The following is an 18,034-nucleotide window of genomic DNA, read 5'->3' on the forward strand; positions in this document are numbered from 1 at the left end:
CTATTCGGCTTGTCCCAGAATAACACGAGTTGGTCACAAATGGTCGTACGCTCTGTCCCCAAAATCAAAGTCTGGCCTCTAAAAGATGCCGGGTCCATCATTTTATGAAAATAATTACCACTATCACAGTAACTGATGGTACCCGTGAAGATCCGCGTTATATAGGTCTTCAGCAACCCATGCTTGCCGTAAAAGGCAATTCTGCTTGTCTTAAGAGGTGACTAATGGGATCGGGTGGTCAGGCTTGGTGACTTGGTTAATTCATGTCATCGATCCCAATTGCGTGGATCGATGCTCATGATGTCAATCAGTGGATTGTCTGGTCCAGACTCGATTATTTACAGACTGCCATCATATAGCTGGAATATTGCTGAGTGCGTTACAAACAAACATTATCTGACGGCATGTAATGATTGCTCCCTTCATTCAATAATGACTGTTTTCCTGTACCTTACTATGACAAGAATTTGGGATTCAGTAAAGCAGTGAGTCGCCACTGTGCCAGCTTTAAAGATGGGTGCCGGGTCAACGGCTTGCACAAAATTAAGACGCCCGGGCTTTTAATTGAAGAAATATGGTAATCACATTCGAAATGACAAGTGTCGACTTTGTGTGTGCTGAGTTTAATTTACAGTTTCAAGTTTTAACCTTGATGGCATGTTGGTGGAACTGTACATACCTTGGAACTATTTCACTTCAGGGGCCCAGAACTATGACGTGATCCGGTTTGCCACCTACAGGACGGCATGCAAGCTGCGCTTTGTGCAGAAGAAGACAAGCCGTGAGTGGGAACAGTTTAGCTCATTACTCTGCAATCTTCTGTAATTTCTCGCACTGCAGTTTTCAATTTAATGACAGTGTTGAATAACAGTACAAAAAATATGTGCAGTGAAATAGAAGTGGCTGTTAGTTGAGAGAGCGTTGAGTTGTTCATGTGTGGGAAGTTTTGTTTGATGTTTTGTTTCCTTGCTGCGTTGTAGCTGTTGTGTAGTGAGTAGATGTGTGGGTCGGGAGTGAGTGAGTGAGTGAGTAGATGTGTGGGTCGAGAGTGAGTGAGTGAGTAGACGTGTGGGTCTAGAGTGAATGAGTGAGTGGGTGAGTAGACGTGTGGGTCTAGAGTGAATGAGTGAGTGGGTGAGTAGATGAGTAGATGTGTGGGTCTGGAGTGAATGAGTGAGTGGGTGAGTAGACGTGTGGGTCTGGAGTGAATGAGTGAGTGGGTGAGTAGATGAGTAGATGTGTGGGTCTGGAGTGAATGAGTGAGTGGGTGAGTAGATGTGTGGGTCTGGAGTGAATGAGTGAGTGGGTGAGTAGATGAGTAGATGTGTGGGTCTGGAGTGAATGAGTGAGTGGGTGAGTAGATGTGTGGGTCTGGAGTGAATGAGTGAGTGGGTGAGTAGATGAGTAGATGTGTGGGTCTGGAGTGAATGAGTGAGTGGGTGAGTAGACGTGTGGGTCTGGAGTGAATGAGTGAGTGGGTGAGTAGATGAGTAGATGTGTGGGTCTGGAGTGAATGAGTGAGTGGGTGAGTAGATGTGTGGGTCTGGAGTGAATGAGTGAGTGGGTGAGTAGATGAGTAGATGTGTGGGTCTGGAGTGAATGAGTGAGTGGGTGAGTAGACGTGTGGGTCTGGAGTGAATGAGTGAGTGGGTGAGTAGATGAGTAGATGTGTGGGTCTGGAGTGAATGAGTGAGTGGGTGAGTAGATGTGTGGGTCTGTTGTGAATGAGTGAGTGGGTGAGTAGATGTGTGGGTCGAGAGTGAGAAAGTGGGTAGATGTGTGGGTCTAGAGTGAGTGAGTGAGTGAGTAGACGCGTCGGTCAAGAGTGAATGAGTGAGTGGATGAGTAGACGTGTGGGTCTAGAGTGAATGAGTGAGTAGATGTGTGGGTCGAGAGTGAGTGAGTGAGTGGACATTTGGGTTTAGAGTGAGTGAGTGAGTAGACTTGTGGGTCTAGAGTGAGTGAGTGAGTGGGTGAGTGGGTGAGTAGATGTGTGAGTCAAGAGTGAGAAAGTGGGTAGATGTGTGGGTCTAGAGTGAGTGAGTGGACATGTTTGTTGAGACTTGAGTGAGTGGACATTTGGGTTTAGAGTGAGTGAGTGGACATTTGGGTTTAGAGTGAGTGGGTGAGTAGATGTGTGGGTCTAGAGTGAGTGGACATGTGGGTTTAGAGTGAGTGAGTGAGTGGACATGTGGGTTTAGAGTGAGTGAGGGGACATGTGGGTTTAGAGTGAGTGAGTGAGTGGACATGTGGGTTTAGAGTGAGTGAGTGAGTGGACATGTGGGTCTAGAGTGAGTGAGTGGACATGTGGGTTTAGAGTGAGTGAGTGAGTGGACATGTGGGTTTAGAGTGAGTGAGTGAGTGGACATGTGGGTCTAGAGTGAGTGAGTGGACATGTGGGTTTAGAGTGAGTGAGTGAGTGGACATGTGGGTTTAGAGTGAGTGAGTGGACATGTGGGTTTAGAGTGAGTGAGTGAGTGGACATGTGGGTTTAGAGTGAGTGAGTGGACATGTTTGTTGAGAGTTGCGTGAGTGGACATTTGGGTTTAGAGTGAGTGAGTGGACAAGTGGGTGTTGACCACAGTGTTGTGTTTCCTCCAGTGCACCTTGTGGACATCTGGAACATGATCGAAGCATTCCGGGAAAATGGCCTGAACATGGTCGACGCCCATTTTGAGCTGAGTACATCCCGCCTTGAGTCGCTATTGACAACAGTCTTCACACAACTCAACAAGAGGCTGCCCCAGAACCAACAGATAGTGGTCGAACAATCGGTGAACCTGCTGCTGAACTGGCTGATTGCAGCCTACGACAAGTAAGTACTTCATCGATAGGGTGGAACAGACCTTCTTACAAGTGAGTACCCCATTGGTCCTAACCTCTCACAACAAATACGTACTTCATCGATAGGTTAGTACATACTTTCATACGACAAGTATTTCATAGATAGGTCAGTACAGACTTTCTTATGACAAGTATTTCATAGATAGGTTAGTACAGACTTTCTGATGACAAGTATTTCATAGATAGGTTAGTACATACTTTCATACGACAAGTATTTCATAGATAGGTTAGTACAGACTTTCTTATGGCTAGTATTTCATAGATAGGTTAGTACAGACTTTCTTATGACAAGTATTTCATAGATAGGTTAATACAGACTTTCTTATGACAAGTATTTCATAGATAGGTTAGTACAGACTTTCTTACGACAAGAATTTCATAGATAGGTTAGTACAGACTTTCTTATGACGTCGCGTCTAAGATTATTGCACTTATATAGCGATGTGCATGCACGTGTATGTGTGTGTGTCTGCTTGTGCTAGTTCGGACTGATGCCGATTTATAGTGCTAGCTCACTGAGATACCATGCCGCAGTTTAACATGAATACCACACTCAGACACAGTATACTGACTCCAAGACGACCAGTCGTTGTTTTAGCCCCTTAATGCCGAGCGTCAGACAGGGTAACAACAAGTGCCATCTTTTAACTTCTTTTGGTATGACGTGGCCGGGGATCGAACCCCGGACCTTCCGCTCTCGCGGCGGACGCTCTGCCACTAGACCACGGAGGCGGTCCGAAGCTTCAGTGTTCCTGTGACCTGGTTTATTGTGTGTTTTTGTACCCTGACAGTAGATACCGTCAGCCACTTGTTAACCTTTCCAAAACTCAATAATCTACACCCAGCCATGACAAAGTTGAAATATTGCTGACAGTGGCATAAAACAACATTCGCTCACCGACTCAACCAGACATGAAATTTATGGTGTTTATTGAATACAGACCAACCCTTCAGACACAGACTCCCCTGGCCGTCAGTGTCGTATCCCTGGCCCCTGGGTCGGTAACTAATTACATACGCACCGTGATGGGCCAAGTCTCGTGAGCCAAGGTCGGCCAGATCTGTTGTGATATTGATAGACTGATCTGGTCGCACCCTGTATGGCCTTGGTCACTTAAATGTCCATTGTTGCTACTGAGTGAAGTATAGTTGATGGCAATACAGTCGTTATACAGCGAGACAGACTTGTGTTGGGGATAATAGGACGGAAGAGTCTGAGAGTGAAGTGCATACAGAATAATGGATAATAACTGTGATATAATTATGTCAAGATAATTATGTAGTAATGATGGTGATAAGAGAGATCTAAAGTAAATTCCCATTCTTAGATATAAGAATATCAAATAAGATAGTCTTTCATTATTCCAAAGGAAATTTCCTTCACCATTATCTTCTCAGCAGCAGAAATAATGTTCAATATGAATTTTGGGGATACAAAATATATAATAAATTGGTGTATGTTTATCATTAACAAAAAATGACAAGTTTTATGCAGCTGACTAAAATTGAAAATGACATGATTTTTTGTTTGTAATGTTATAGAGGTTATTATTCAGACTGAAGATTGGTTTGTTTGTTTGTTGTTTTACGCCACACTCAGCAATATTACAGCTATATGACAGCGGTCTGTAAATAATCGAATCTGGACCAGACAATGCAATGATTGATATCATGAGCATCAATCCACGCAATTGGGATTGATGACATGCATCAACCAAGTCAGCGAGCCTGACCACCCGATCCCGTTCTTCGCCTCTTACAACAAACATAGTTTTTGACATGCATATATTTTTGCCTAAACTTCAAGATTAGTACTCCTACTAAGGCTAAAAAAAATAATAGTCTTGGTTCTCAGGCACCGCCCGCATCATCATAAAGTCAGCTAATGTTTTGTTTTTATTTCCATTTTCAAAAAAATAAATTAAAAAACCCTAATACTTAGAAAACAAGTGATCCAATATAGCACGCAGTTACTTCCCTTTACATGAGCACTGCTTTACTGCGTATCTTGTGTTATGGTCATGGCGGCAAAAGGAGTTTTATTCTTGTTTATGTAGGGAGGCCCTTTCCCAGGTTGATGGTACACAACTGTTTATTTGGTTACGTACTAGTTTGAACAAGCGAAAAAAAAAATCCTCCCACCCGCACGATTTTTTTTAAACCTAATGAATGAAAAATTTACAAGTTTTCATATGGCCAGATGCCTAAAAATAATTGATTGTTTTTTTTATTAGACCATTTCTTACAAAGATGTTGTGATACAACTTGATTCCTCTTAATAGCGATGTTAATCCAAACTCACTCACTCATTCATTTTAACTAATTGTAAGACGAGAGTCAGCCAAATTTGTTTGGTCCAACGTCATTTTATTCCTTTTCTAAATTCAGTCATTTTTAAAAAACAAACTAAGAAAAATTTAAAAGGCCTAAAAAGTACATTACTCACTTCTTTACTAGAGTAATACGAAACTCTCAAAGAACAAGTATTTTTAGAAATATCTATTTAACATGAAATGAAGCCTAACAATGAATTGCTTCCTTGGCCGGAACCATGTATTTGGCATTATTATGCCTCAAAGTGAGACTGATCAATCAGACAGCAGAACTACTAACCCCACATGAGCCCGTATACCGTCAGTAAAAATCAAGTGGTTGTTACTGACCTAATATGAGACTGTATACCGTCAGTAACGGCCATTTTGGATTTTCCAACACCCACCTCACATATTTACAGGAAAATTCTGGTCCTGAAATTCATTGCTCGGCACTGTTTTGTGATTTTATTGTATTAATTGTGATGTGCAAAGACTTTAGTTTTTAAAGAAACCATGTTCATGACTTGCTGATTATTTTTTTCTGCTGACCTAGTGTGACATCATATATGGCGACTTAAAACACCAGAACTAACAATGTCTCCTAGAGATTCAACAAACTCCCCAGGCCACTGCTATTCCCTGTCAATACTGTTTTCTGTTTATGATATTTTATGGTATTAGATTAGATTAATTTGCTATGCACATTTTAAAATGGAATTGAAAATGATATCCTAAAGTATTATTGATGTGAAAACGTTTGGTTTTTTGATAAAACTGGAAATTGCATGTAGATCATTTGCACTGCGTGCATTAACAATCCGAAACATTTATCATAGCAGAAAAATGACATCTGCATCTCAGACAGTTTCATATTCAACATACTGACGGGAGCACTGATTGCCTATAATTGGGTCCTCGTCTCTGGATAATTTGTTATGTTGTATTTCCAGGGAAAACACAGGAAAGACCCGAGCGTTCACCATCAAGGTTGCTCTCTCCCACATGTGTGCTGGAAAGTTCATGGACAAGCTGAGATGTACGTATGTCACCAATACTTTAGTCAGTCACTCTGCTGTAGTTTTACACGTCAAATAGGATTTGTGTTGTGTTTTATTGTGTTTCAATTGAACAAAATTCTTAACATATTAGGACTGGCTTCGATATATATTGAGATTGATAATCAGTAACTTAGAACAAAATTCTTGAAGATTAATTTTTTAACGTGGCGTTATTGTGATCTAAGGTAAGACATATTACATATTCGGACTGGCTATTCATATGAATTGAGATTTATATCGATATATATTGAGATTTTTATTGAGGGTTTTTAAAGCGTGGCGTTATTGTGATCTAAGGTAAGACATATTATATATTACGACTGGCTACCGATATATATTGAGATTGATAATCGGTAACTTAGGACAAAATTCTTGAAGATTAATTTTTTTAACATGGCGTTATTGTGATCTAGCGTAGGACATATTACATATTAGGACTGGCTATTGATATAAATTGAGATTTATATTGATATATGTTGAGATTTTTATTGAGATTTTTAACGTGACATTGTTGTGATCTAAGATAAGACATGATTACATATTGGGACTGACTATAGATATATATTGAGATTGATAATCGGTAACTTAGGACAAAATTCTTGAAGATTAATTTTTTTAACATGGCATTATTGTGATCTAAGGTAGGACATATTACATATTAGGACTGGCTATTGATATAAATTGAGATTTATATCGATATATGTTGAGATTTTTATTGAGATTTTTAACGTGGCATTGTTGTGATCTAAGATAAGACATATTACATATTGGGACTGGCTATCGATATATATTGAGATTGATAATCGGTAACTTAGTATCATCAATTATCGATATATTATCGGTGAAGTTCCTCTAAGCAAGAAAGTCCTGAGTGCAATCAACATCTTGGCTCTGGTGAGCAGTGACACATTCATGCATAGATTACTTTGTGGACATTTGAGATATAACAAAAACAGCTGCTTTCCGTCTTCGACAATTAACATAATGACATATAATTATGACATATGATTGACATATTATTGACATATTGATAATAACAAGTCTGTTTCGGTAAATCTAAACTTTTTTCATCACAATAGTTATGTTAGTTATTATAGAAGACAATAATTTTATACTGATATAATCGTTCATATTTATTTTCTTCTATTAATAATCTTGGAAGCCACGTTAAACCCAATATCACCTCACCTCACAGATCCTGTCGGACCAGAGCATTACATTACCTGGTACGATGATCGTGTATATGGAATTTGAATAAACAATGTTTCACAACAAAACCATTCTGTACTCAATTTCTATGTTGATTCTGTTCTGCTTTTCAGACATTTTTACCCAGATATCTGACACAAGTGGGTATTTGGTGTGGGCAAGGTTTGAAGATTACCTGGCGGACCTGCTTATGCTGCCGACGGCTGTGTTCGAGGGGCCATCATTCGGCTACAACGAGACTGCGGCAAGAAGTTGCTTTGATTCAGTAAGTTGACCTTGTTTAGATATTGTTGTTTGGATGAAAATGTGAGCATGATTTTCCACCTGTGTTAAATGATTAATTACCAAGAAAAAATAAGCAGTGATAGAAACTGTGGACTTAAGTCCACTAGTCTTTATAAGGCTAAACAAATAATAGTCTTGGTTCTCAGGCACCGTCCGCATCATCATAGAATTTGCTGCACGTTTTGTTTTTATTTCCATTTGCTGACTATGCTTGTCGTAAGAGGCGACTAACGGGATTGGGTGGTCAGACTCGCTGACTTGGTTGATGCATGTCATCGTATCCCAATTGGGTGGATCGATGCTCATGATGTCAATCCCTGGATTGTCTGGGCCAGACTTGATTATTTACAGTGTGACATAATCCATGTGATTGTGACACAATCCAGGTGACTGTGACACAATCCAGTTGACTGTGACACAATCCAGGTGACTGTGACACAATCCAGTTGACTGTGACACAATCCAGATGACTGTGACACAATCCATGTGACTGACACAATCCAGATGACTGTGACACAATCCAGGTGACTGTGACACAATCCAGGTGACTGTGACACAATCCACCAGGCGACTGTTACACAATCCATGTGACTGACACAATCCAGGTGACTGTGACACAATCCAGGTGACTGTGACACAATCCAGGTGCCTATGACACAATCCAGGTGACTGTGACACAATCCAGGTGACTGTGACACAATCCAGGTGCCTATGACACAATCCAGGTGACTGTGACACAATCCAGGTGACTGCGACACAATCCAGGTGACTGTGACACAATCCAGGTGCCTATGACACAATCCAGGTGACTGTGACACAATCCAGGTGACTGTGACACAATCCAGGTGGTTGTGACATGACTGTTGTATCAGTGAGTTCGACACACTTTACACACATCTAAGGCTTAGTCTGGCACTTGATGCATTTGTATTTAACATTAGTGGTTGAAATACAAAAATAATGCAAAATTTTATTGGGGAAAATTTCTCTTGTTGAAATGAAAAAAGTTTTTTTTACACTTCACTTGAAGCTATAGAAGCCTTATGAGACCCATGGTATTTGTTCCGTGATCATGGCAGTCAGCACGGCATGTTTGAATGAGGGAACGAGATGAATTAAACTAAAAGTTCTACACATTAAAGCGTTGTGTCCATGTGACTGACACAATCCAGGTGACTGTGACACAATCCAGGTGCCTATGACACAATCTAGGTGACTGTGACACAATCCAGGTGACTGTGACACAATCCAGGTGACTGTGACACAATCCAGGTGACTGTGACACAATCCAGGTGACTGTGACACAATCAATGTGACTGCGACACGATCCAGGTGACTGTGACACGATCCAGGTGACTGTGACACGATCCAGGTGACTGCGACACAATCCAGGTGCCTGTGACACAATCCAGGTGACTGTGACACAATCCAGGTGCCTATGACACAATCCAGGTGCCTATGACACAATCCAGGTGGCTGTGACACAATCCACCAGGTGACTGTGACACAATCCAGGTGACTGTGACACACTCCAGGTGACTGTGACACAATCCAGGTGCCTATGACACAATCCAGGTGACTGTGACACAATCCAGGTGCCTATGACACAATCCAGGTGACTGTGACACAATCCAGGTGACTGCGACACGATCCAGGTGACTGTGACACGATCCAGGTGACTGCGACACAATCCAGGTGACTGTGACACAATCCAGGTGGCTGTGACACAATCCAGGTGGCTGTGACATGACTGTTGTATCAGTGAATTCGACACACTTTAGACACATCTAAGGCCTACTCGATGCATTTGTATTTAACATTAGTGGTTAAAATACAAAAATAATGCAAAATATTATTGGGGAAAATTTCTCTTGTTGAAATGAAATTTTTTTTTTTACACTTCACTTGAAGCTATAGAAGCCTTATGAGACCCATGGTATTTGTTCCGTGATCATGGCAGTCAGCACAGCATGTTTGAATGAGGGAATGAGATGAATTAAACTAAAAGTTCTACAGATTAAAGCGTTGTGTCCATCGGTCTGAAAACCCAAGTAATAAAAACGACTTAGCTGTGTCTCACCAGAACTGTGTTCTTTATCATATTACACTTGCACCCTTGGACTTCTGTTTGAAATGACCGTCATGTGTTGAGCTAAATTTTGTGATTTATTTGTGCTGAAGAATGCTGACAGTGGTAGATTAGGTATGAGCTTTATAGTGAGAGCACCATGTATGCCAATTCAACTCTGATATCTGCTCAGTCATCATCAGCATGTGCATTCTCCACTAGACTGAAGGTGCTTCTCTTGAAGACTGTTTTTGAATAATTGAGGTAATTCATTTAGTCTGTGCGTGGAATTCTGTAAGCAACATGTTCATTTTTTAATTTTATGGAAAACTTTAATGTGGGGTATTTTTCTGAATTGATAAATATCCCAACAGTAACAATTTAAAAATTGTAGGTGTTACCATGGTTACAATACGTTTGAATACTGGTACTTTATTTGTGTTTGTCTGTTCTTGTACATGATATTTGGTAGGGATAAATGATATTGAGACGTTTTATAGGAAATTCCTCTATTGGATGTTATTAGGCTAGTGTAAGTATTTTCGGCATTACGAAAATATGCAAGGGTCTGAAAGAAATATGCTTTACATAAGTCTGACTAACTTGTGTTGAATATTTGAGGAGTTCATCTGGAAATGATAGGTAGTCATTTCACTGTATATAGGACAGTTTTGTTGGAGATCTTGATGTCTTCCACGTTGACTGGTTTTTTTTATTGCCACTTGAGACCCATGAAGATCTGGGTAGAATAGGTCTTCAGCAACTGGTGCTTGTCGTAAAAGGCGACTAATGGGATCGGGTGGTCAGGTTCGCTGTGGTGGTCATTGTATCCCAATTGCGTGGATTGTTGCTCATGATGTCAATCACTGGATTGTCTGGGCCAGACTTTATTATTTACAGACTGCCATCATATAGCTGGAATATTGCTGAGTGCAGCATTTAACAAACAAACAAATGCCACTTGATGCACGAGTACATTAATATTATGTTTGTTTCGTAACGCCACACTCAGCAATATTCCAGCTATATGACGACGGTCTGTAAATAATCGAGTCTGGACCAGACAAGCCTGATATCATCGCAATTGGGACACAATGACGTGCATCAACCAAGTCAGCGAGCCTGACCACCCGATTCCCGTTAGTCGCCTCTTACGACAAGCATAGTGGCCTTTTACGACAATCATGGGTTGCTGAAGACCTATTCTACCCCGGATCTTCATGGGTGACATTGATATTAACAAGTTGGACAAGCTTATTCATCACCGGTCTTGGATTATTGTCAGAGCACATGGAAAAAGAAAAAATCAAATTAGTTTTTTGTTGTCTTGCCTTGTGCAGTTTACTGTAAACGTTTTGAAATGATTTGGAGTGGCTAACAATATTCGTAACTGCATCTGGAAAGTTTTGCGACATCCTGTTGATGAGATTACCAAAGATCAAAGCTACTTTTAAATATGTTATATTTCATGAGTGGGAAGTGGAAGTTAAAGTGATGTTGTAGTTGACAAGGAAAGTTGGAGTAGCATGTTTATCAAACAGAAGTAGTCTTAGACTGTCTGAATTTCTAAGTGTTTGGCCAATAAAAATTCTAGTCTTGGTTCCCAGGCACCGCACGCATCATCATAATGCGCCCAGCACATTTTGTTTTTACTTCCATTTAAAAAAAAAATCTAAAAAAATCCTAATACTTAAAAACAATGCTATCCAATATAGCACACAGTTACTTCCCTTTACATGCACACTGCTTTACTGTGCTGACAGTTTAGTTTTGACAGTAGTCAGACAGAACCCAGTAAACCCCATATTAAGCCACCATGCTGGGATATACCGTATTCGACGTAATAAGCGCCCATGGCACTCTCAAAATTAGAAATAAGAGCTCTTATTAGAATATTATTTTGGTAAATGGTGAACGTAAATTTTGTGGTCTATGCTGACACCCTGAAATGTTTATATATACGACAGATATGTTTTTCCAGAATTTTATTGCCCATAATTAAGGGCACATATAACACACGAGTTCAATTAATACATGAATAAATTAGTCTTGTGTACATTGGTCAATCGGAAGGGGTGCTAATTGTGATTGTGCACTAGCCAATATATTAGCAAATATCACCATGGGCGCTTACTAGAGCGAAGCGCTTATTATGTCGATTACGGTAACTGGAATACCGTTGAACCCAACTCACTCACTCACTCACTCACTCACTCACTCACTCACTCACTCACTCACTCACTCAAATCTGGGTCATGTTGTGATGAGCCGGCTGAGATTTGACCTCCTCACAGGTCACCTTCACTCTGGTCCAGAGGTTCAATGGTATTGCTACTGCTGTCCTAACACATCTGGTGTGGTGATGACCTGACTGGTGCCGAAGTCAACGATGTGTTCCTTGTCATCCCCACATCTTCATCCCGATCAATAACCAACTGCTTTTGCAGATGGCAGTCTGAAGCTTGGAATCTTTTACGACTGCTTCCAACAGTATCCTTGAATCAATCATCTACCTGTGCACAGAGCTACAGATAAGCGACATATTTGCTGAAAAATACTCCCCCAAAATATTCAAAACCCAATTACTTTCAATTAACTTGCATACAAAAACTCATGCATTAAATGAAAAACTCAAATGTATAAAAACAGCACGCCTGAATCCCCCATAAAGCTTTTTCAGCATGCGTACAAAGGAGCTAATTTCTGAGACATAATTACGAGCTAATTTACTTTCCGAGTGAAGCCTATATATTTAGAACAGTTATATACATCTAAAACATTTTTTTTAAATCTTAAAATGTTCACTAATTTTAGGAAAAACCCAACAGAGTGATGAATAGATGAGTGACAGAATATTTTTGGTTACCCAATGAAAAATGTAATAACCCAATTAAATTAGAAATCTTAGAGTAAAAACTCGATGCTCAAAAGTTATCTGGAGCTCTGTGTGTATATTCTCCATGATATGACATCAAAGGAAAAAATGCCATTTTCTTCTGTATTTTTTCTTTTATCTCACCACAGCATTACCTCAACATAAATCTTGTATTTCATTTGATATGTTCTTGTCTTTGATTAAGATCTTGTAGTAAAACAGAGTGGATTATTGATTAACTTCAAGAAAGAAGATTGGTGTCCTGATATACATGGACATCCTATTGACTTGACGTGACTGTAATTACTCGCGGCATTAGTTCGTCCTTCCTCGACGTTACCCGATATGGTACATAAGTCAGTCTTAATAGAATGTACAACATAGAGCTATCATGTACAGTAGGTCTCTCATCTGGGGTCAGTTATCTCCTCGTCATTAGGTTGTAATGTTTTGAAGGATCCTCCTATATTCTTTTTTTTATATTTTCTTCGAGTTTTACCCTTTATGCACCTTAGGTTCAGTTTGAGAGTTAAGTTGGTTGTTTTTATGCACAATCTTCATCATTCATTGCATCCCAGCAGCTTTGATTATTACTCATCTTCCTTATGCAAGGGAATTAACTGACCCGAAAAGTCCAGTTTCCAACCTTGAAGAACTCGGCTGGAATTATGTAGTTATATTTTGGCTGGACTAATGAGCCTATGCATAGTCCCATCAAAATCGCATCCCAAAATCGACATCCAGTTTGTAAGCTGCTGTGCAAATTTCTACCGATTGCAGGATTTGCAAAGCATGTGCATCAACAACTTAGCGCCAACTGATATTTTCCAAATCTTTTCATGTTTTTAATCAAGATGATCATGTGATATGATACACTTCCTGAAGTAAGACCTGTTTTTTTACAATATAGATCTTGGTTATCAATCAGATCGTTTTCTCTGGGCACTACCATTGCAAGTGATATGAGAGGTGGAAGCTGATTGGTCAATAGGAGGGACATAGAAGGGACATAACTCATAATAGCCACTGATGCGCTACAATGGAGCCCTGACATTCCAGCCTAGTTTGGCAAGGATAGAAAATGGACTTTACAGTCATTTAACTCCCTTGCTTCGGGAAGATGATTATTACTGTGTATGTAGAAATGTGGGTTGGTGTAGTGGTTCAGGTGTTATCTTGTCATGATGAAGACCCAGGTTTGATTCCCTGCATGGTCCATTCTGGTTGTCATATGGCTTGAATATGACTGACAGTTGTGTAATCCATACTCACTCATATTCAAAATTTTCACATAATTTAGAATGTACTTTTTATGCATACAAGGATATTATATGTAAAAAACCCAGGTTTTGTGGGGGGGGACAGTGTAAAATATGTCATGTTTAATAACTCTGCCTTGTTCCGTCTGTGGCTACTACATCTCTACCCCATTGTGGTCACAGGTGGGCAAGCTGTCAAGGGAGACATTATTCGCCACGCAGAGTTACGTCCCTTAATCATGCCAGGATCCTATAATCATGGGTTCGAATCCCAGATTCACCAGTTAAACCCTTGGTTTGTCAGCACTATCCCATGTTTGAGGATTTCACGAAAGTGGTATATGTCTAGACGTTTTCCTGATGCACCCTGATATGCCGCAACGTGCCATGATATTGTCCTGATACCCCGTGATATACTGTTGAAAGCAGCATTAATCAAAACTCACTCACTCACTCACTCACTCACTCGTCATGTAGCTGGAATATTGCTGAGTGCGGCGTTAAACAACAAACCACTCACACTCACTCACTCACTCACTCACTCACTCACTCACTCACTCACTCTCTCACTCACTCGACCCGTGAAGATTCCGGGGTAGGAAAGGTCTAGAGCAACCCATGCTTGCCGTAAAAGGCGACTATGCTTGTCGTAAAAGGCGACTAACGGGATCGGTTGGTCAGGTTCGCATGGTTGATGCATGTCATCGATCCCAATTGCGTGGATTGATGCTCATGATATTAATCACTGGATTGTCTGGTCCAGACTCAATTATCTACAGACCGCTGTCATATAGCTGGAATATTGCTGAGTGCGGCGTTAACAACAAACCAACCAACAACTCACTCACTCACTCAGTGCTATTTCAGGTCAATTCTGGAGCTAGAACACAAACTGAAGATTTAGTTTGTGCATCTTCTGATCTGTGTCAGTGGTTGCCAGGTGACTCAAGCCTACAGTCTATCGTGTAGATTAGTATAATCCTGGTAATGACGGGCGAACCAGCATCCCTATCTGCTCCTCTGTCACTATTAACAAACCACTTAACTCCCATTAGTCAGCACATCTCGCGTGGGGTGTTGTTATTGATTTGGTGTTGATGTTGTCAAGGGTGTCGTTCGTGTAATCCCAAACTCTCCACATGGCACTAATGAAAGTAGAGATCATGACAACCCTGTGAGGAATGCAGGGCCATGTTCCACAAAGCAATCTTAGCGCTAAGACGATTGTAGCTGTGATACGTTAACTAGACTTTCAACAGGAGTAGCACTAAGATCACTTTGTGGAACAGGGCCTAGAGCCGTGAACCCAAACTAACATTTAGTACCAGAAATAAAGTTGTCTTGTTTAGAAATAATAAAATATAAAATAAAAAATAAAATCGAAACAGAGCCAAGAACAATGCTTAATTTCAGGCCCAGAGTTGAGCCTATCTAGACTTGCCAAATCATTCTTGACTTGAGTTGGAAGCCTTTCTTAATCTACAAAATAAAGAATAAAATCAGGAGAGTTGGATTGCTTTCTTAATCTACAAAATAAAAAATAAAATCTAAATGGAGCCGAGAACGATGCTGAGTTTCAGGCCCAGAGCTGAAGCAACCTAGACTTGCCCAATCATTCTAGACTTGAGTTGGATTGATTACCTAATTCATTCTCTAGGAGACGGACTACCCTGACCCCTATTTTCTGTGAGCATAATGACCATCTAAGCTTGGCGCCATGGGGATTGAGGGGTAGAATTGGTCCTTTGTAACTGATTGTCATATGAGTTGATGAGGACTGTTACGTGGTCATGCTTGGTGAATTGGGTGTTGATGTGTCTTTGTTCTCTGATGGTGTGGACCCTTGCTCATATTTCACAGGTTTGTCTGGTCCAGAATTGATTATATATAGACATCGCTGATATTGCTGGAATATTGCTAACTATAGCATTAAGCAACATTCACTCAATTACTTACATTTTGTGTCTGTGGTGAACTGACGTCTGCCACTCGGGACTCAGGTTATAGAGAATCTCGCCCAAATGCCTTTTGATATCAGGTTACTGTGACACGAGTTCATAAAAGTTCATAAAAACACCAAGGCTTGCCGAGGAGTCCCAAACAGTCACCGAGTGTTGATGTATTTGATATGAAAAGACACTCGATTGAGATACTATTTATCATCCAAAATCCTACTTACAACTTTTTCAGTTTATTCAAACAGTCAAACCTTGTTATCTTGAACCCAGTTGTCTTGAAAGTACCAATATCTCAAACGCCTTACTATATAATGGTCATGCCTCGTTATGTGGAATGTCTGGATATCCGAAGTTACAACACAGTCCCACTGGGTTCGAGATAACAGGGTTTGACTGTAGTTATAGGGGGGCACGGGTGGCCCAGTCATCTTAGGCGCCGCGATTCGCTGTGCAGAGTTGCATCCCTTGGGCACGCCAGAAACCTATGAATTTGGGTTCGAATCACGGTTCGCCCCGATTATGTTTCTGGGTTTGTCAGCACCATACCGTGCTCATGGGTTTCACTGAAGTGGTAAACGTCTGAGACCTGCATCACTTCGGGCTTTCCTCCCACATTAAGCTGACACGAGGCGATATAACTGGGATAATGTTAAAAATGGCATTAAACCCGACTCACACTCACTCACTGTAGTTAGAGCCATTGTCTTGAGTGTAAACAGTAAAGCTCACCAGCTTCTGTGAAAAAAGTTTAGATATGTAAGCTGTGTTCAAGTGGGAAGTTCTGAGAGTGACTTGTAACTGTGTTGTGCACATGGACCCATGATGAGATCACCCACCTCATGATGTTGATTATGTTTAACATTATGATGATTATTATTTGCCTGCTTTTAATTTTATCCTACAGTTCTTGCCTAAAACATTTGTCAACATCTGATCAAACAAGACACCCATTGCATTAAATCATATTTCAGAAGATCTAAGAAGAAACATAAGTTTAGAAATATGAGCCCTTGTTTTCTGGATTGAGAAAGAATAATAGAATTGATTTGTCAGAAATGATCCTTTTAGGCAAAAAAAGTAGTAGTCTTAGTTCTCAGGCTCCGCCTGCATCATCATAAAGTCTGCCTCACATTTTGTTTCTATTTCCATTTGAAAAAAATGTTAAAAAATCCTAATACTTAAAAAACAAGCGATCCAGTATAGCATGCAGTAACTTTCCTTCACATGTGCACTGCTTTACTGCACACCTCGTGCTATGGTCATGGCGGCAATAGGAGTTTGTATGCTTGTTGATGTAGGGAGGCCCTTTCCCAGGTTGATGGTACACAACTGTTTATTTGGTTACAAACTAGTTTGAAGAAGCTAAAAAACAAACAAAACAATCCACCTGCACTATATTTTCAAAAGTCATTCCCGGAGAACCAATTCTTTTATTTCTTATGAAGTTTCAACATATGAAGTTTCAATTCCACTGGTTGCCTCTTAAGTGTTGGAAATCCGTGTCCAGCCACTGTTTATCTAGATCCCCACTGCCCCCCTGTGAAAAATTCATCCTTTACAATAATGGCTGTTATGACAATCACTCTTATTCACTCGGATGAAGGACGACTATAATCACTCGAGAGAATATTTCAAAAACAATTCCACCTTCGTCAAAAACAACAAAACTAATTCCGACAATTAGCAGCATTGAACAACCACAGAAAAATGGGTATCACGATGTCCGAGGAACATGGTGTCAAATCTGCCGGTCCTTTTATCCTGATTGAGGAGGCTAAACGCTGAGCTGTGAGTCGGGATGAAAGGATGGTGGATACGAAGCAGTCAGCTGATCACGTTCATCTCTAGCATCTTCGTATTGATCTGGACCAGTTTGATCAGAATGTGCTGATTTCCAACAAATCACCTTCCACTGGAAACCTAACATACAAAGGCTTAAGGGACACTCTTAATGAGAAAGGGCTATTTATTCATGTTTTGTGTAGACTCTTTCTTCCACCGACTAATTACCCCTCATCATTGTCGGTTGAAGGCCGGCGTTTTTAAGCCAGCGAACGTTTCTGAGTAGCGAGAGTTGTGATTGTCCTGGAATGGCAACTTTGATGACTCGGCGGGTAGGTAATTGGTTGTATTCACGACAACCGATATTAAAGTTATGGGGAG

At 40.5% G+C, this 18,034-nt stretch overlaps 1 protein-coding gene across 2 annotated transcripts in view; it reads left to right on the top strand.

Moving 5' to 3' along the window:
- Positions 1-18,034, top strand: part of LOC139478679 (dystrobrevin beta-like) — a 173,257-nt gene that overhangs the window by 64,003 nt on the left and 91,220 nt on the right. For both annotated transcript variants that reach the window (XM_071261245.1, XM_071261244.1), the window contains 4 exons: positions 701-781; positions 2,602-2,815; positions 6,110-6,195; positions 7,540-7,691. In XM_071261245.1, coding sequence (XP_071117346.1) covers positions 701-781; positions 2,602-2,815; positions 6,110-6,195; positions 7,540-7,691 — 533 coding nt within the window. The remainder of the gene's footprint in view (positions 1-700; positions 782-2,601; positions 2,816-6,109; positions 6,196-7,539; positions 7,692-18,034) is intronic.

Source organism: Haliotis cracherodii, unplaced genomic scaffold, assembly GCF_022045235.1.
Source record: "Haliotis cracherodii isolate W230 unplaced genomic scaffold, xgHalCrac1.p SCAF_4, whole genome shotgun sequence".
NCBI lineage: Eukaryota > Metazoa > Mollusca > Gastropoda > Lepetellida > Haliotidae > Haliotis > Haliotis cracherodii.